General features: G+C 47.9%; 1 protein-coding gene across 1 annotated transcript in view; it reads left to right on the forward strand.

Moving 5' to 3' along the window:
• The window catches only part of PLXNC1 (plexin C1), a 153,078-nt gene that overhangs the window by 122,895 nt on the left and 10,092 nt on the right, over nucleotides 1–20,091 (forward strand). Inside the window, exons 23-25 of the mRNA XM_068971100.1 lie at nucleotides 5,638–5,815; nucleotides 8,211–8,314; nucleotides 18,810–18,864. Coding sequence (XP_068827201.1) covers nucleotides 5,638–5,815; nucleotides 8,211–8,314; nucleotides 18,810–18,864 — 337 coding nt within the window. The remainder of the gene's footprint in view (nucleotides 1–5,637; nucleotides 5,816–8,210; nucleotides 8,315–18,809; nucleotides 18,865–20,091) is intronic.

The following is a 20,091-nucleotide window of genomic DNA, read 5'->3' on the forward strand; positions in this document are numbered from 1 at the left end:
ATTATTAGTAGAAACCTAAACCAGCATTCTTGTCTTCAGACTTTGTTTCTTTAAATAGTACAGGGCTTCTCCCTCACACGCCAGATGGTGGCTTTGGAAAGGCAAGCATGGTTCTTCAAGCCTCTACCCCCCATTCTTCCCCAGAGGAAGTGAGATTCTTTACCTAGACTTCTTGACCTACTACCCTGAGCAAAAGCTTGAAGCTTGCTGCACATCCGTCTAATTAGAGTTGAAGCCAGGAGTCTCCAAAGTCTAGACGCCTCCTTCTCTGCCATTGCACATGTAGCACCTTTCCAGACCCAATTCAAATGCCCCTTCCTCCATGCAGCCTTCCTTGATTTCTCCCCCTTCGAAAACCCTCCTCCAAGGTAGAGACAATATCTCTCTGAATCTCTAAAGCACTTCATTGATGACTGCTATTTTCTGTTGGTATTTGAATTCATGTGTATATCCCACAGCTGTATCAGTCTTCAAATACTTCCCAGGCAGGATCAGTGCTAGCTTCCATTTGTGATCATTTGCAGTGCCCTGCACACAATATGTGTCAAGTAGATGGGTGTCAATGAGTGACTTTATAACCTCAGCATCAACAAAGTAAGCTCTGTCAGGTTGGGTAAGATGTAAGACAGATGCAGACAGATGTAAGTAAGAGAAAACATGGCTAATGGTATGTGAAATCTTCGAAGCATGGAGTTGCATCTCAGAGCCACAAATCTGAAGGTAAGCAGCCACAAGGCAGGTCCCTGTACTCAGCAGTGTCAGGGCTCTGGGTCACTATCTCCATGCTCCTCTTGGCCCTTCCTCTTAGTCACTAAATAGCTGCCACAGCTCTAAGCACTGCCCTTCCCTTTTGCAGAAACCTTTTCCCTTAATGTCTCATTGGCCACAGCTGGGTCACATGGCCAGTCCCTGGTGAATGAGGAGAAGAGTCACCACCAGTCGTGTTTCTTAGCCTAGACTGGACCCACTGCTGTTGATACCTGGCTTTTGTCTAGCAAAGAAGGAAGACAATGGCTGCTGAATGAATAGCCAGCCATATCTATTGCCCCAGCTTTGTTGACACTTTCATAGCCAGAGTAATTCCTCTCAACAGAGGGACAGATTTCTGGAGACGAGACCAGGTGCATTTTAGAGCACTTTAGCCTTTTGTGCATCTTGAAAATTAATTGCCACCCCAAAGATTTGAACTGTGCTTGTTTTTCAAAACATTTTCAAATTTTGAAAGGCAGGATCAGCAAATGTTTAAGAACACGGAGATCGAGTGCCTGCTTCTACCTTTTCCTTGCCAGGGGATCTTTTACAACGTACTTAACCCCTCTGTACCTCAGTTTCTCATCTGAAAATGGGATAATAATAGAATCTATGTCATAGGGTTGTTTCTGAGATGAGTTTATATATACCAATACACATCATTTACCGTGGTGCTTGGCACACAGGAAGTACTCCTTAATTTTCTATTATTACTTGTCTTGATTTAGTGATCCTGTCACTTCTTGGAGATAGGGGCAATGAGAATGTTGAGACTCAGGAGGCTAGAGGACTTGCCCATGCTCCCATGGTTAGGGAGCAGAAGGGGATGATCCAGGGGGCCCGGTGCCAGTGCCGTGGGCTCTCAGCCCTCCTGTCCTCTCTGCTTGAGTTCTCTGAACGCGTCCTGAGAGTGGAAGAGTCATATCTGGTGACTGAATATTGTTTCAAAAGTGATGCTTTGGTTCTCAAGTGTGTTGTGGATCATCTGAGAATGAGGACTATGTCTTAAGGCTGCTGTTCCCATCCTTTTTGGCACCCCGTTTTGGACATGTTTCATGGAAGGCTGTTTTTCCACTGACCAGGAGCAGGGTGGGGCAGAGGATGATTTGGGGATGATTCAAGCACATCACATTTATTGTGCACTTTATTGCTAGAATTGAATGCTGCCACTGATCTGACAGGAGGCGGAGCTCAGGCAGTAATGTGAGCGAGGGACGGGGAGTGGCTGTAACTACAGATAAAGCTTCACTAGCTTGCCCTCAGCTCACCTCCTGCTGTTCGGCCCGGTTCCTAACAGGCCACAACCAGTACTGGTCCATGACCCTGGGGTTGGGAACCCTGTCTTAAGATCTCTCCTAGCCCTGGCCCCTAACATTGTGCCTCTACGAAGGACTCTGGTGAAGTGGGTTTTGAAGGGGAGATTCCATGGGGAGTCTTTTGTGTTGAGAAGCAGAGGCCCAGCATGAGCTTTCCAAGCCGGGGGATGGGATTATGAGGAAGGGCCTGCTCTGAGGTCCTCCAGCTGCACTTGCACATTCAGAAACTGCTGTTGGAGCACTAAGCGTTAGTGGCATAAAAAATGAACACAAATCAATTTGTCTCTGAATTTACTCTCTGAATTCCCCATGGACTCTATGAAATGCCATTTTACCTTTTTCCACCCATCTGACTGTGGAAGCGGTGGTGGATTTACATGATTTTACATCCAGTTAAGGGTTTTGTTTTTTTCCCCCTTTTGGTTATGTTTTTAAGCAGAATGTTTATTGTCTATAAAGAGGTGTTTTTGTTGAAGGCAATAGTGCCCTTAAGGTAGTCATAGGATGTTATTTCACAAATACTTATGAAACTGTTAAACAAGCTGGGATCGCTGGAGCTCTGATTAAAATGGGCTTTTCATTCGTCTTTACCTTTGGAAGCTCCATGACATGGGTTTCACAACCACTGCTGCTACTGGGGAGGAGGCCAGCTGGAGAAACAACAGGGAGACGTGGGCAAGGCCACTCCGACCGACCGTGCAGGGCAAGGCTGCCGTTTGCCCCTCCAGCCCCTCCAGGAACGCTGTGTGTGCGGAAAACGCAGCTTGGGTCTTTGGACGTGGCCTGACCTAAGACAGATTCCTGGTGGTTGAGAGGGCTCCTGGGCTGTAGGTGGGATGGGGAGGAGGAGGAGGGAGGGTCCCTGGGTGCGAGGGACTGAAGCTGAGGCGTTCAAGGTGCCACCTCAGACTCACCACTCACAAGCCATCTCCCTAGAGGCCGAGGCCTCTGTTTCCTCACTCAGAAAGTGGGGATAATTATAATAATACAGCACTCTTCTGCCCCAGGATACTGGGAAGATTAGAAGAAGCAGGTCTTGAAAGTGCGTTTGGCAGGTTGCCAGTGTGAAAGTGTTAGTTGCTCAGTCGTGTCCGACTCTTTGTGACCCCATGGACTGTAGCCCGCCAGGCTCCTCTGTCCATGGAATTCTCCAGGCAAGAGTACTGAGGTGGGTTGTCATTCCCTTCTCCAGGGGATCTTCCCAACCCAGTGATTGAACCTGGCTCTCCTGCACTGCAGGCATTTTCTTTACCATCTGAGCCACCAGGGAAGCCCAGTAAATGTCACTAAAAAGGGAGGTGAGAAAAGGACTCTGGGCTTCCTTCTCGCCCTTCGTGCTGCTTCTCACCCACCCAGTGGGTCAGGGGTCAGGGTCCTGCATCCCTGCCTGGTGAGGGGCGGACCCAGAACAGGAATATGCCCTGAGAACGGTCAAGGGGGCCGCTCTCTGTGTCAGGAAAGGGAAACTCTCACAGACCAGACCAAGACCACCGCCTCACCGCCGACTCCAGCCGGCATGTACTCGGAGTTTCAGTCTCTTGGTGAGGGCCTGACCAAGATTTACTCTTGCACAACTGTGAGCAGGACTGTAGGGGGAGGATGTAAAGGCAGTAAACGTGCCTCTGAGCACCCCCCGCCCATCCACGCAGAGCTTTGGAAGTCCCCCCACTCCCTTCGTCTGGGGTCTTTCAGTGCTACCTCCCGAGCCAGACACCATTCTAAGTGTGATGTGATTAATTCAGTTCATCATCTTGGCAGCCCTGGGAGGCAGTTGTTGTTCCCACTTCGCAGGCGAGAAATCCGAGGTGCAGAGAGGTTGCCCAGCTAGTTACTGGTAAACTGGGCTTGAACCAGGAAGCTGACCCCGAGCAGGTGTTCTGCCCTGTTCTCCTTCCAGGCGGCTTGCTCTTGACTCTGGCAGAGATCCTGACGGTGGAGTCAGGGTCCCAGCTGCTCAAGGCCGGCTGTCTCTGTTTCCATGTGAAGGCATACTGATACTAACGATAATCATAGTGATGACTTACATGAAATAATAATCTGCCTGTTACTTTTACTATTATCATCATCATTGAGCCTTTCCCAGCACCCCAGCTAATGCCAAGCATTTAACCCATATTATCTTTTTAAAAAAAATATTTATTTGGCGACACTGGGTCTTAGTTGAGACATGTGGGATCTAGTTCCCTGACCAGGGGTTGAACCCTGGCCCCCTGCATTGGGAGTGTGGAGTTTTAGCCAGTGAACCACCAGGGACGTCCTGAGTTACTTTATTTAATCTCAATAACAATGCTAAGGGCGAGTGCTATGCTTATATACTGTTCTTCCCTGGTAGCTCAGATGGTAAAGAATCCACCTACAATACAGGAGACTCCAGTTCGATCCCTGGGTTGGGAAGATCCCTTGGAGAAGGGAATGGAAACCACTCCAGTATTCTTGCCTAGAGAATTCCATGGATAGCGGAGCCTGGTGGACTATAATCCATGGGGTCACAAAGACTTTCACTTCACTTCATCTATTTTAAAGCTGAGTTAACCCTAAGGCTCCCCATTTACCACATTATTTGTGTTTTCATCTTTTAAACATTTCCAGCAGCTAATCATTTTACATGCCCTCACTGTATCCAGGCTCAATAACTCAAAGTAACTGCACACTGGCCACCACACCCAGGTCGTCTGGCTCCACGATTACCAGGGTGCCTTAGAATCCGAACTGTGTGTTGTGCTGATTACAAAACACTCAGCACTTGCCTGAATCAGCTCCACTGGGAATCCCAAGTATGTAACTTTGTTGTTTTAGATCGGTTTATTCTTAGGCAACGTAAACCTGAAATTGCTTTAAAGTTCCTTTTGAAATACTCCCTAGTTCTGAGTTTTCACACATTCACCAAGGCCTTACTTCTCCCATTAGGCTGATTCTGAGGTTTTGCTGCACGGGGAGAATGTTAACTGACAAAAGCCACAAGTAATGGCGCTGAACTGTAAAGTAATTAATGCAGGAATAATAGCACAGAGTGGGGATCTCGGTGTTTTAATGAGAGCTCAGGAAACTGCCTGGCTGAAGCTGGTTGAAAGTGGAGGGGGACAGGAACATAATCATAATCACTGCTGCATGTTAAAAAGTGACCTCTGGCGTGATCAATACGGAGACCTCATAACCTTTCCTTTCACCTGGAACTTTGCTTCTAAGATCTGTAGTCCTTTTAATAAAAAAGATAGTCCCCAGTCTACCCTCATCTACTGTGAAACTTTTCCAATATATATTTTTCTTTTTGGAAGATGAAATTAGAAATCACCATTTTTAGAATATTTATGTGTGTATGTATATTTTACCCTCAAATATATTTATTCAATGCTTGCTCTATAATGAGAGTTTTAACTTTCTGTTTTCTTTTCCATTATCCCTGAAAAGAATGGATTATGGAAAAAAGATTAAAGTGGCTATACCGCGATATGGTATTTGCTAATGTGCTATCAGAAGTATTAGTAGGACTTGCCAAGGTTTGTGTCTTTTATGAATGCTTTTCAGATTGCAATTATCTAATAGACTTGGAAACCTGTTTGTATTCTTGCAGGCATTAACTGTCACCTTTGAAAAAATCCCAGAAAATGAGAGTGCAGATGTCTGTCGGAACATATCAGTCAACGTTCTTGATTGCGATACCATAGGTCAAGCCAAAGAAAAGATTTTCCAAGCATTCCTAAGCAAAAATGGCTCTCCTTATGGACTTCAGCTGAATGAAATAGGACTTGGTAAGGCAATACTATTTTGTCCCAATTCCCTGATGAGCATCCCTCCCACCTACCCTCCCTCCCATCGGGCCCCCAGCATGTAGCTGTGGCTCTGTTTGCTGAAGCTTACTAGCCTGGGATGTTCCCAGAGGGCATGTCTAGGGGCCCGGAGATTGCATTGCTCTCCGACAAGTCTTATCCGAAAAACCAGGGTCCTTCAAAGAAGCTGTTCTTAAAAAAAAAAAAAAAATATATATATATATATATATGTATATATATATAATGTTTGTAAATCAGATTCATGAGATTGCTAACCCTGAGACCCAGTGAATTCACCTTGCTTCAAGAAGTACAAAAGGTGTCAACCTCAGGCCTTCTGTATGTGTTGCATCTCATGTTGGCATTTGATTTGTTTGTTGTGGTACCGAGCGTGTCATTAGTGGGTGGCTCAGACTCTGGGTGTGAACCCGAGCAGGCTAGAAAGGTCATCTTCCTCTCTGCTAATCGCATCCTGCATTAAGTATAGTCTCCATCCTCCCCCACCACGAAGCAGCATCTGCTCTGAATTCATTTTCGGGCTCTATTGGTATACTGCAAAGGCGAGCATATGCGTGAGCGAGCTAACAGGGCTCCTCTTCACTCAAATGTTCATCAACATTTTAAAGTCGAGCTCCACGCAGCCCTCCCAGGAGACTGTCGTGGGATTTTACAGCAGATAATGGGATAGGGAGAAAAGAGTCAAATCGCAGCGGTGACAGACAGCGTAACAAGGTTCATCTCTCCTGCGTGTGCAGCTGTAGCCTCCACTAAGCAGGCAGTTAAATTCATCCCACCTGGCCCTGCAAGGCAGACCCCCTGCTAAAGGGCCGTTGGGAGAAACCTGGGGGCGGGGTCTGGCCCCATGAGTGAAACCACGCAAATGCATAGCAGTTCCAAGGCCTGGCTTCAAGGGAAGCAAGGCCACTAAAGCTCTCTCGTCCACCTGTCTTCTGCTTCCTTCTGTTGGCTGGACTGTGGGCCCTTCAAGATCGTGTGAGCTCATTTGGTTGGAGGCGGGGTCAAAGGGCAGCTCCGGTCAGGCCACCGTGACGTAACCCAGGACCATCAGCTTCCTGGACCTGCGCCTTCAAGTGTCACTCTGACTGCAAAGGCCCTTGGAGCCAAGGCCCGTGGGGAAATGGCCCCGTGGCCTCAGTCCTGGTGCTGCCAGGCCCGTAGGACCATCCTCACACCTTCCAGGATTTCTGCCCATCAGGTGTCCTGGCCTCTGATGTGGGGGGGTGGGACAGGGAGCAGGACAAGCCCCCTGGGAGCTTCCCGTTACAGTCTGATGGCAAGTGGCTTCTGCATGTCTGCTGATGTTCCAAACTCGCTCCTTGGCTAGCCTCAGAAAACTAAGGCATATCCTTAGATACCAGCCATAAATTGTATTAAAATCCGATACCAGAAGTAGCTGTGTGGAGACCTCTCAGAGCAGAGACTCACACAGGCAGATCCCCAGAGGGGCAGGAGGCCATCATAAGTAAGGGGTGTTGGCCTACCTGGGATAATGGGAACTGGTGGGACCCAACTTAATTGGTGAAGGCCAGCAGCCAGGTAAGGGGGCAGTGTGATCAGTGTTACCAGATGATCCAGTTTTATTCAAAAGAGAAATCACAAGTCCTAATTTTTATGTGCAATCTTCCAATCTTTAAATGTTGGTTCTGAATTGACATTAGAATATAATAAAACATGGTGCAGGTTCACAAAACGAAAAAAAAACACACCCACGGGCCACACTCTAACCCTCGGACACAAGTTGGTGACCTTTTAAAGGAAATGAAGCCCTGATGCCGGGGTGCCAGCTGACCAGCCCCCCAACCCGGGGACGGGCAGATCGTTCCCAGAGCACCTGCTTGTGAACACACGGGTGTTGGGCATGCAGATTTGCTTTTGGAATTTTCTGAAGAGGTTAATCTCTCTGAGGATGCATTATTTTGTCTTCCTTTGGCTTTATTTCCAGGCTTAGCCTCAGAGTAAAAGCTTCAGGAAAAAGTGATCTTACGTATCAGAGCCCTAAACATAAAACAGAAGAGAACGCAGGCTACTGGTCTGGCTGATAACATCTCCAAACCTTCACAACCACTTTATTTTAGCTTTATTGTTTAGCTGCTAAGTCATGTCTGATTCTTTGCCATCTCATGGACTGTAGCCCGCCAGGCTCCTCTGTCTATGGGATTCTCCAGGCAAGAATACTGGAGTGGGTTGCCATTTCCTTCTCCAGGGGATCTTCCCAAACCCTGTCTTACTTACAGAAGACAGGGATCAAACCTGTGTCTTCCTGTAAGTAATTGCAAAAGTGACATGGTAGTATGTTACATTTCTCAGAGTCATTTTAAAAGAAAACAAAATGCTCTTTTAAAAAATTTTTTCCCAGAGCTTCAAGTCGGCACACGACATAAAGAACTTCTGGATATTGACAGCTCCTCTGTGATTCTCGAAGATGGAATCACCAAGCTCAATACCATTGGCCACTACGAGGTAAGAACAAGGGCATCCCCAGCCCAAACTGGATTAGATCCTGTCCAGGACCGTGCAAATTCTTTGAAAATTGCAAGATTCCCACCAGTTTTCTGGAATCATTTGAAGATTTCTTGTTTCAGGGGTAGGAATTTTCCTTACTTGCTCGTGGTCTGGGATCTCCTTTCCTGGAGCTGCGATTTTCATGGGGTCCAGTCACTCTCTATCCTGTGGTTTAGGTCAGAAACTTCACCATTACCAGATCCTCTGGCCTGTTCAGTGAGGCGTGTTGAGCTTGACACTGAACAAAGCTATGGGAGTTCTAAGATGCACTGCTGTTCATTACTGACCTGGTGACCTCTGTGTAGCGTCCTTTGTTTCTGAAGAAGTTTTATGTTTCCCGTTTGTTTGAATATTCAGTGATACCTCCTTGGCTTCTGACCCACTTACTGGGTGAGTGTTGAGGTGGGTGACGGGAACATGTGACCCAGCAGAGAGCTGAGTGCCAGAGAAGCGTGCTCAGAACCAAGGAGGGGAGGCAGGGGAGGTTCCTGAACACCACGGGATCCTGGGAGTCATTCAGTAAATTCCCGGAATCTTTGTTGAATATCCACTCTGTGCTAAGTAAGAGCTGGGACGGCATGCAAGTGGAACAAAGACTAGGTCCCTGACCTCAGAGAGCCTACAGACCTGGGACCAGGGTTGGGGGTGGAAAGGAAAAAGGAGCCAAGTCGGGAGGCAACATCTTACAGTTTAATAGTGCTATGACTCAGAGCATCCAGGAAGGCTTCCTGGAGGAAGCGGTGACTCATCTGAGACCTGGAGTGAGAACTTTAACCAGGCCAACATTCCCAACAGGGAAGGGGCACATGCTTGCTCTTCCACAGAAAGACTTTTAGACTAGCTAGAACTGGAGAGGGGCACAGGCGGCAGTGAGAGCCAGTAACAGCCAGTGTGTGTGGACCTCCTCGCCTTTGCCAGTTGCTGTTCTCAGCCTTTCCCTTTATTTCTGCAAATTCTATCCATAGCAGTCCTATGACGTAGGGACTATTACTAACCCACTTTATAGATGAGTACACTGAGGCTCAGGGAAGTGTGAGCTAGTCGGTAGCCACTCAGTGGCAGAGAGAAGTTGGGACCCGAATCGTTGGGCTTTAGGGCCCATGGCTTAACCGGTACAGGATGGCTTCTCACAGTAGAAAGCCGGAGAGGTGGGAGGGAGGGGAGCGGGGAAGTACAGACCGTGCAGGCCCCGCGGCTTCGTCCAGAGTCTGACTGTTATGCCCAGCACAGTGGGACACCATTGGAGGATCTTAAGCAGGAGAAATTTGTGTCTCGGGAAATGACTGTGGCTGTGTGTGGAGCCTGGATATAGGAGGTGCCAACAGGGAGGCTCTTCAAAGGATTTCAGGTAAGGAATGTTGACCAGGAATGACACTGTGGCTCTGGAAAATGAGGCAAGCAGATGAATTCAGAGATGGGCTGAGCAGCTGTACTCTGATATGGGCTGAAGGTGCACACCGTGAGCTGTGTGGGTGGGAGAGATACTGGCGGGGGGAGGGGTCAGGAAGGCATGGGGATGGCTGGGTAGATGCACGGATGCCCTTGCGGAGCTGGAGAAGCAGGGGAGCAGCTTCCCAGGCCCTTGAAGAGTAGCGCCCCGTCTTTCAAGGCTGAAATCCCATGGAGACGTGTCTGCACCAAGAAGGCCTTTGGGGTGGGCACTCCCCTCAGCCAGACAGAATCTGAGACCAGTCCTTGCCAGGGTTTCCTGGACAACCACCAGGAGCAGAGGACCCCCTCAGCCTTGGGCTCGTGGGCTGAGTCGGTCTCAGAGCCAGGCGAGAAATTGTTGCTCTGGGTAATCCCTGGGTTGGTGTTACCCCTGCAGCCTTTGCTGGAGGGCGCCCCACAGAGAATGTGCCAGGTTAACAGTCTGTCCCTGTCCTCGCCCTTCTGCATCTTAGACTTTCCAACCTTGGTATCATCTTGCCAAAAGCTGCAGTGCCTTTCGAGTGTTTAAAAACTCTATAAAGCACCAGGAACTTTCTGCAAGTACCTATTCCTGTCAGTGGGCCACATTTGGAGAAGATTTCCAGAGGAAATCTAGGGCTGGGAAAATTAGAATCAGGCTTACTCCGCCTTCAGTCTGCGTTTGGGAGCTGCACCTGGCCGCTGCCACCTCCTCCAGTTTCTGGGTGGTGGGCTTGTCTGGGTGAGTTTGGCAGAGACACAGCCACAAATGCCCTCCTTTGGGGTCTTGACCCACGTGCTCGCCTTGCTCAGCTGTGCAGGGAGGGCTGGCCCACCCTGGTCAGGCTTCTCAATGTGCCCTGGCCACTGTGTGGCATGGAGTGGGCCCCAAAGGAAGAGGGTGTGGCCACTCACTGGCATTAACAGGGAAAGGCAGGACAAGACACTCCAGCAGGGAGAGGGGAGATCCATGACCGCTGTCTGCAAGGCAAGGGGAAGACTGTCAGGAGAGAGGGGACATCAGTCTTCACTGCAGACACCGGCCGTGCTAGACACCGATCTGCTTAAGGATGATAATGAAATTAATCTGGCCTGTAGTCACTTCCCGTCCCAATGATTTATTGGCCTCATACCCTAGCGTTGCCACATGGTGGTAATAAATGACAAGACTAGGACACAAGGGCTTAAAGGATTCTCCTTGTGTTTAAAGAGCTAAGCCGTAAGGCAAATAAACGCAGAGAGCTTGAAGGAAACTGGGGAGGTCAACGGCCCTGTGCCCTCTGTACCTGGACCATCACATATGCCCTGGTTTTCAGAGACTATCGCATATCCAGCCTCCTAAATCTACACCTGCTTTACAGCACAGTCAAAATTTGGAATCATTCGACAGGGCTGAGCTAAAGCTTCCTTTTGCCCTTTCATTAAAGAAAAATTTTCTCCTGGAACACTTATATTTCCCTCCAAAGAGACAGGGCGCTAATTATCACTCTTATTCATTTACTAAAGCACTCTCGTTTGAGTCACTGTAAGTGCTTGAAAGCGAAAAACTATATTTCATTTAAAAATAGGATCTCGCTTGGAGTCTTAAGTGATTCAGACTCACCTCCCTCCAATTAGCCCAAATTAGTGAGGTTTTCAAGTTAATCTTTAGCGAAGGCCAGTTCCTCCTCCTATCTAAACAGAGTCCCTGCTGCTGGAGTGTGAGCCCCTTTCTTCTCTCGCCTTGTTCTGTCCTCAGGGCGAACAGAGTGTAGCTGGTCTCCTCCAAATGATTTACTGTCCGTGTTCTTGAAGAACCAATTTCTCGAAGGGACATGAAGGTGCAGCGAGAACATAGCATCTCATGGGTCTGATGCAGCCTCCAGAGCCCCAAATTACCAGCACTGCCCTATCACCAGCAGGATGGCATCCTGGCCCACCCTGGGGGTCAGCACAGTTGCTTTGCACAACTGTGGCAGCAACTGATGACAGTGGCAGCCGGTGCCCAGCACTGCTGGAGGGCATAGACGTGATTGATGTTCACACAACCTGTGACGAAGGTGCTTTTATTACCCTCGTTCTCTGTCAGAAAGAGGAGGAATTTCTGCTCCAGTCTCATTCAGTCCTGTGCAGACAAGGGGTGGAGAGACGCCCTTACAAACCCATGAAGCCAGAGGCATCTTCTCGCCTATAATTAAACCCTCCCGAATGCCTCCTTCACTATTGCCCAGTGTGTGTGTTTACTACGAAGGGGGCTGTGCTGTGCTCTGGAGCCAACGCGCGTGTCTGTGTGAGTCTATAGAGGATGTGGGCGGCTGGTCCCATGTGACTGTGGCAGGATGGTCTCTCCCGGTCCAGGCTTTCTGCAGCTGCCCCCGCCCCTGCCGTGTGACCTCTCACTGCACCCACATCCAGCCACTGGGTGGCATCAAGTTTGCAGGGCAGGTGTTGTGTCCAGCAGGAAGTGTGCTCTACAGATCACACCTCTCGTTCTGAGCTGTGAGGTTTTGAGGGCAGAAGAGATGTTTAACCAACGTGTTGCTGAGGAACGTTCCTCCTGATGGGAGCGTGCCAGTGCTCAAGTGGTCACTGCTAACACCAGAGTTGTCACTCACATGACATTTAAAGTTCAGAGGAACGTCCCCAGGGTCAGTGGTCTGTCCAGTCAGGTGTGGCATCTGTAACAGACTGTGGACTGCATCTTTGGACTGTCTCTAAGGGTCTCTTACGGGACGGATGACTTTAGATTCTTACTTACAGAAAAACGGAGAGCTTTTAGTGTGCTGGGCACTGTCCTAGGAGCTTTCACGAACAGTGACTGCTTCGTGCTCTTTGTAGCCCGGTGAGGTAGACACTGTCATTATTCTCATCCTGAGGCCCAGGGAGGCTAAGAGACTTGGCCACACTCCCATAGCTCTCCTCACTGATGCCCCAAGGCTGGAAGCAGATGAAAAAGGGATTGCACAGAGGCTGTGCCTCTGCTCAGCGCCAGAGGGGTCACCTTGCTCAGAGCCGGGCTTGCAGCCCACACTCCTAGCCTATGAAGCAGGCTGGCTGGAGAGCTTAGGAGAAATTCTGGTAGTCATCTTCTCTGATGTCAAATTCAAAAGGGCGACTTCTCTTCAGATCTTATGCTGAATCTCACGTCTGTGAGTTTATCAGAATGCTTCCTTACGTCTGATCCTTCTTTGACATCCTTTAAGGCCAATACTCCTTGAAGGCAACAGAAGTTTACCTTCATCAGAGGGAAGCCTCTTTCAGGTATCCAAGGGCTGACAACTCCAGCACAACAAAAGCCTGGGGAGCTTAGGTTCCTCATCGCATGCTCACTGGTGGAGCCCGGGCTCCCTCCTTGACTAGCTCGGGGTTCCAGCCGTCCTCAAAGCGGCTTTGTGTCTGGCCCAGGGCTGATTCCAAGCACACCAGAAAGAAGCTGGAGCTGTGTTGTTCATCGTCACTAGTTTCAGGAACCCTCCAGAGCTCTGTCCAGGGTGGCGGGAGCATCTTGGGGGATTTGATGTGTCTGTTGAGAATGTTGTAATGGCCCCTTCCAGATGCTCTGCTGAGCCCTGAGCCTCCTCTCCTGAAGGACTGAGCAAGGTTATCGCTTGGGCTCTGAGAAAGAAAAGAGATTCCTTTCTCGTCTGCCTCCAGCCTTGGGGTGTCAGCGAGAAGAGCGGAGGAAGGCAGGGAGAGCAGTATTGATGAGTGGTTGCTGGGACAACGTTAGTTGAATAGGATTCTGTTTTCACAAAATACCATTTTAGGAATGAGAGATGCCAGTAAGGGTTTCCACATGGAGCTTTGTAGTGACTATTGTGTTTTTAGACTTAAGGAGAAAATGTCATGGTGGTTCAGACTCTACTCATAATTTTCCATAAAATTCTTAGGCTAAAGTTCCAGCTTTCCTCTTGGGCTAGCCATTTGAAATTGACACCATCTCGGCCTCCCCTGGCGGCCTGGTGGTTAAGGCAAAAGGAGAAGGGGGCAGCAGAGGATGAGATGGTTAGATAGCATCAGCAGGTCAATAGACATGAATTTGAGCAAACTCCAGGAGATAGTGAAGGACAGGGAAGCCTGGCACGCTGCAGTTCATGGGGTCGCAGAGTCAGACACGACTAAGCAACTGAACAACAACAACCACCAGTGGTTAAGACCTCATGCCTCCAGTGTAGGGAACACAAGTTAGATCCCTGGTCGGGGAACTAAGATCCCACATGCCTTGCAGTGCGGCTAAAAAAAAAAAAAAGACATTAAAAAAAAGAAATTGCCAACATTTGACCATTTTTTATTTACAAAATGGCAGTTTCATCAGGTTAAGTATAAGTTCAACCTTATATTTTTAGAAAATCTGTTTTTATGGTATAATCATCAACTTGTGGCATTAAGACAGTATTTTACCACAAAGAAAACTCACCTTCACTTACAATGTGAGGGTGTGTTGCTTTTGTTTATTTCAGAAGCAACCTCATTTTATTTTTTAAAAGATGTTCTTTAGTAACTCAGTCCAGTTCAGTTGCTCAGTTCTGTCTCTTTGTGACCCCATGGACTGCAGCACACCAGGCTTCCCTGTCCATCACCAACTCCCAGAGCTTGCTCAAACTCATGTCCATCGAGTCGGTAATGCCATCCAACTATCTCATCCTCTGTCGTCCCCTTTGCCTCCTGCCTTGAATCTTTCCCAGCATCAGGGTCTTTTCCCTGAGTCAGTTCTTTGCATCAGGTGGCCAAAGGATTGGAGTTCCAGCTTCAACATCAGTCCTTCCAGTGAACACCCAGGGCGGATCTTTAGGATGGACTGGTTGGATCTCCCTGCAGTCCAAGGGACTCTCAAGAGTCTTCTCCAACACCACAGTTCAAAAGCATCAATTCTTCGGCACTCAGCTTTCTTCACAGTCCAACTCTCACATCCATACATGACCACTGGAAAAACCATAGCCTTGACTAGACGGACTAGGCCCCGTTTAGTGAGTAGTCCCCACTTGATGCGCTTTAGTCCAGTGTACCTTAGAGGTGGCTGTTTGTTTCTGTGCTTTGGCTGAGCTGGGTCTTCATTTCTGTGCAGACTTTCCCTAGGTGCAGCGAGCGGGGCCTGCTCTTCGCTGTGGCGCGTGCGCTTCTCACTGCGTGGCTTCTGTCCCGAGCACAGGCTCTAGGCGCACGGGCTTCAGCAGCTGCAGCACACAGGCTCAGCAGTTATGACTGGTGGGGTTTAGAATACGGGCTCAGTATTTGCGGCACTCGGGCTTAGTTGCCCCCTGGCATGTGGGATCTTCCCAGACCCGCACTGGCTGGTGCCTTTGTCACAATGGACCGCCAGGGAAGTCCTGAAGCAACTTTAAATTGATGACATGGGTCCATCTCTCCCTGTGTGGTCTCAGCTCCTAATTCTGATGGTAGAAAAGTCTGCGGTCATCTTTGCCTCATTCCAGTGAGGGCCAGCTACCTTCATTGGAGGGGTGTGGCTTCGATGTCATTTTGAACCTTGGAGCACCATGAGACTGGAAGGAACTTACTGTGAAATTGCTGTGTGTACCAACTCTGCTCTGGGCTAGAGAAACATTCCTGCCACAGATCCATCTAGTGACATTAATCTTTCTTTGACTTAATTTGGTTTTCATTCCTAAAGTAGGGGCCCACAGGACGCTCCCGGCCTCACAGGAGTCTGGGAGGATTGACGAGCCACTCTTAGGAAAGCTTTTGGAGCGCCTCAAATGGAACAGACAGCATCATATATTCAGCACCTTGGATTCTGTGGCACTTTTCAAAATGGCATTTCTGTCCTTCACTCGGCAGCAGCTGACTTTTCTGCAAAACAGAAAATGGAACCCTTTACCAACCCCCCCCCCCCCCCGCCAACAACATCTGTAACTAAACTAGTTTTCTGTCTTTATAACAGTGTTAACGTGTCACACGGAGGGAAAAACGTGCCAGCCCTAGAGCAGCTGTGAAAGTTAGACATACCCTCGCACACATACACGCTCACACACACACACAACTCATCCGCTAATAAAATGCTTTTACACTTGCTCTCAGGAGATAATTTCAGAGTAAAATCTCCCCGGTACAAGCTGCGTCTGTGCTGTCTTAATGCCTGAGCACTGCGCCAGCAGCAAGTCATTGCCAGCTCTCGAAAAGACATTTGAACTTTTGGCTGTGCTCCTTATCGGAAAGCCCATCCGTGGTGTTTGTGATTATAGAGTAAGGGTGCTCGCTTTTGGCAAAACAAAGCATCTGACAGTAGCAGAGTATTGGCTCAACACACAACGGGATCCATTTGGGATTCATTCTTTGACAATTACCCAGAATGAATCACCAGCTTCCTTTTATAACAAAGGTGTTTATTGGCTTAGAAACAGAGCATATCCAGCTCTGCATGGGGAGGGATTTTGTAATGATGTTCAGACATCCTCATAAACTTGGTGTCTGAGTATTGCTAAGGGGGTGCCTGCACAGAGCGTTGACTTTAATTGCATCAAAAATGGAGGAGAATTGAAAAATCAGCTAGAAAACAATGAATGGCTCAAGGGGAAAGGAGAGGATGTTTGGTAATAGCGGCAGAGTCCAGGAGCTCAGTACGAGTTTAGAATCCATGCACAAGACACTTTGCAGAGGCCAGAAGGCCCCCACCAGCCCTGCCCAGGGCCCCCTTCCCCCACAGGATGTCGGGAGCACCAGTAGGTGGAGGCTTCTGGCCTAGACTCAGTGACTGGCTGGACCCTGTGCTGAGGGGCCTCCTCCAGGGCTGGCTCTCGCTCGTGTTCCTTCCCCTGTGGGGACAACCTGCAAGAGATGATTAGGCTTTAATCCTTTGGTGTTTGCTGAGCTGGTTTGTATATTCTGATAACCAACTTGCCACAGGCCAAAGACAGTCTAAGTTTTTACTTTTTTTCCCAAATGGAGGCCAGGTCCAAATTAATATTAGAATTCAGAAAAGCCTTAGAGCTTTCAAGTGGAGGGGAAAATCACTTGGCTGATGACAGTGTTCAGAAATAACAGGGTTAACCCTCCAGTCACATCCCAGAATAAAGGTGAGGATTTGTGTATCCCCTCCCTGTCACTTCTCCATGGCCCCTTTGTCTAGCATTTCTGTAGACCAGCCCCTCAGAACAATTTACTCCTCCAGCAAGCAAAGCCTGCCCTCTTTCTCTTACCATCTAGGCCCCCTTAGCCTGATGGGCCCTTCTTCCTCTGGTTAAGAGTAGGGAAGGGTTACCTAAAGGGTCCATGGTCCCCAAAGGTTCTCATCCCTCAGAACTCTTGATGTTATTTCCAAAAGAGGCTACACACTGGGGTTGAAATCACATCAGTATGGTGAAAGCATTTGTCAAATGAGTACATTTAAAATCCATGACAGTTTTTAAAAACAGCTGTGTTGGGATATAATCTGTATATCTTAAAGGTCACCTTTTCAAAGTGAAAGTGGTTCAGTGGGTTCTTGGGAACATTTATGGAGTTGTGCAATCGTCACCACAGTCTAATTTTAAAACATTTTCATTACTTCAAATAGAAACCCTGAACTCATTAAGAGTCACTCTTCATTCCTCCAAAGGCAACTAGTAACCTACCTTCTGTTTGTATAAATGTGCCTATTCTGGACAAACTATGATTGTGTAATATGTGATCTTTTGTGACTGACTTCCTTCACTTAACCATGTTTTTGAGACCCATTCATGTTGTAGCATGTGTCAACACTTCTTTCCTTTTACTGTATGGCAATTTTTTTGTAGTGTATTTCATTCACTAGAAAATTCTTTTAAAAGGACAAACTGCTGGTAGCTGCAACGATGCAGATAAATATAAACGTGATAGACTTTATATGGACCCTAAGAAGCCAGGCACAAGTGTACGCAGAATGAGTCCATGTACATGAAGTTCAAAAACAGATAGAACTAATCGGTGGTGATGGAAGTCAGAAAACTTCAGAAAATTACCTTCAAAAAAGTCAGAAAATTACCCCTGGATGAGGATGGGGTGGTTATTGGTTGAGAAGCATAATAGGGGTACTTCTTGGAACCTTGAAATATAATTTTATATCTTGATGTGGGTGGTGGCTACACGGGTGTATACTGAAGTGAATGTTCTTGAGCTGTACACCTCACACAAGAACATTCCTGTAAGTCATGTTTAAGTTTTAAAGTTTTTATTTAAAAGTGTATGTAATTTTATGATTTTTACAAGCTTCTTTTAACAAGATAAAGACCTGCAAAAAAAAAGAGAACAAATTAAGTGTCCTGCTGGATAGATTATCACAAAGTGAGCCTATCTCACAACTACCACTCAGATCCAGAAGTAGAGTGTTATGGGCCCCACAGACGCCCCCTTATGGACTCGCCTAATCACCACTTTCTCTTCTGCAAACATGTACATCTTAGTTTTGACTGGGTTTTTTGTTTTTCTATTTTTTTTTAAGCTAAATGTGAATGGAACCACACAGTGTGCATTCCATTCTGTCAGGATTTTGGTTCACCAGTATCACTGTGAGGTTCATCCATGTGGCATGGAGCAGTGATTTGCTCACTGTTACTGTCTAATCGTAACCTGTTATATGAATATGCCCCAAACTCTTTACTCATTCTACTGTTGATAGATATTGGGGTTGTAAATGCCAGTATGGGGCACTTAGGAAGTTTACCTTAAGGATATGCACGTGTGTATACCTCACTGTGAAATTGCTGTCATAGGGTAGCCACCAGCTTTATAGGCCAGTTTTTGAAAACTTGTTTCAGTATTTCTTTATATAGTAGGACCTACCCACCCCCTTCAAAAAAGAAAGTGCTCTAAACAGTCCCTACTCCCAAGAGGCTGGGGTGCCCCCCAACACAACTGACTCCTCCCCTTGCCTGCCTCCTTCACAAAACCACAAGCTCCTTGAGGGCAGAAACAGTGTCTTGCTCATCACTATAGCCCCAGCCTGCAATGCGCAGAATGTAGGAATTCTTAAATAAATATTTGATTGAATAAGTGAGAGAATGTAAGATCCATCCAGCCATCTAATTCCTGAGTGAAGTTGAGAAATACATTAAATTTTGAAAACTCATCTATTTTTTATCTTTGCTTTTAGATATCTAATGGATCCACTATAAAAGTCTTTAAGAAGATAGCAAATTTTACTTCAGGTAACCAAAGTCATGTTAACCTTTTGTTCTCAGTCTATGAAGTATTGCTTTTTGCCTCTCAGATGTACTGCCACAAAGACGAGACTGAGCTGTTGCTGTGTGATTCCCTGACTGGAGGAAAGCCATTTTGCTCCACTTCTGGTCCTAAGAATGTGAGCTCTGCAAAGGGGGACAGGACACGGTGAACAGTGGTTGCCGTGACTGCCGGCGCTGAGGAAGCTGCTATCGTTAGCCACCTCTAAAGACAGGGCAGAATCAGCCATTGCAGCTCTTTCCCAACTCCTCAGTAGGATGGGGGCTGACAGAGGGGACCCCTCTGGCAAACTGAGGGAAGCCTGCAGATTAGCACACAGCCCTGCAAGCTCTGAACAAACAAGATAACTCACTTAGTCCAAAGCTCCTACTGATGGACCAAGGACAGAGGGAGCTTTGTGGGCAAAGTTAATTGGCCAGTCTTGAAACTCTCTTCTGTGTCCCTGATAGCCTAGGGGCAGGAAGACACTGTGACAGCGCCTTGAGAAAATCCTGAGGTCTATCCCGGGCTTCTCTCTAGAGAAATTATATCCAGGCCAAGACAGTCAGTCCTCCTCGGCCCTCAGAAAGGTCCTGGGCCTCACCAACAGGGCCTGCTCATACACGCACAGCTGGAGGTGGGGCTTCCCTATTCCCGGATTCAGTGGTAGGAGCAGCCTGATAGGACCCAACACCTGGTGAGTGCAAACGAGGAATGCAGGGCTCCCAATGAAATGGATAGGATGACTGGGAATGTTGGAGGACACCCCTTGGTAGGTTGTAGGACGTCCCCACTTCCCAAGCCTCCATCTATCCCAAGTCAAGCTATATTGAGAGAAGCCATCTTGCAGTGGGCGGCTGTCCTTCTGGTCTAGGGTGGGGGTTGGTGTCTTTATGCTGTAATAAGTGGAGGAGCTATGTATTTTAGGCTTCAAAGACTATAGTCTTTTGAGAGCTTGTTATTTAGAGATCTTGCATTTGGATCACTTCATGGGCCTTAAAGGTGGTCAGCGCCTCTGCTTCCTCCCAGTCCAGTCTCTCCTTACTCTACAAAACCCTTGCCCCTCTGTCCTTTCATCACGCACTCTGAACATCCCAGCCAGTCCCCTGGTGAACCCAACTGCTCCCCTTTCCTGAACCTCAGGCTGGGCCACCACGTGGGAGAGGCCTGCGGCAGCACAGCTCAGTTGCTGTGAATTCCCATCTGGATCCAGA

Source organism: Capricornis sumatraensis, chromosome 4 (assembly GCF_032405125.1).
Source record: "Capricornis sumatraensis isolate serow.1 chromosome 4, serow.2, whole genome shotgun sequence".
Taxonomy (NCBI): domain Eukaryota; kingdom Metazoa; phylum Chordata; class Mammalia; order Artiodactyla; family Bovidae; genus Capricornis; species Capricornis sumatraensis.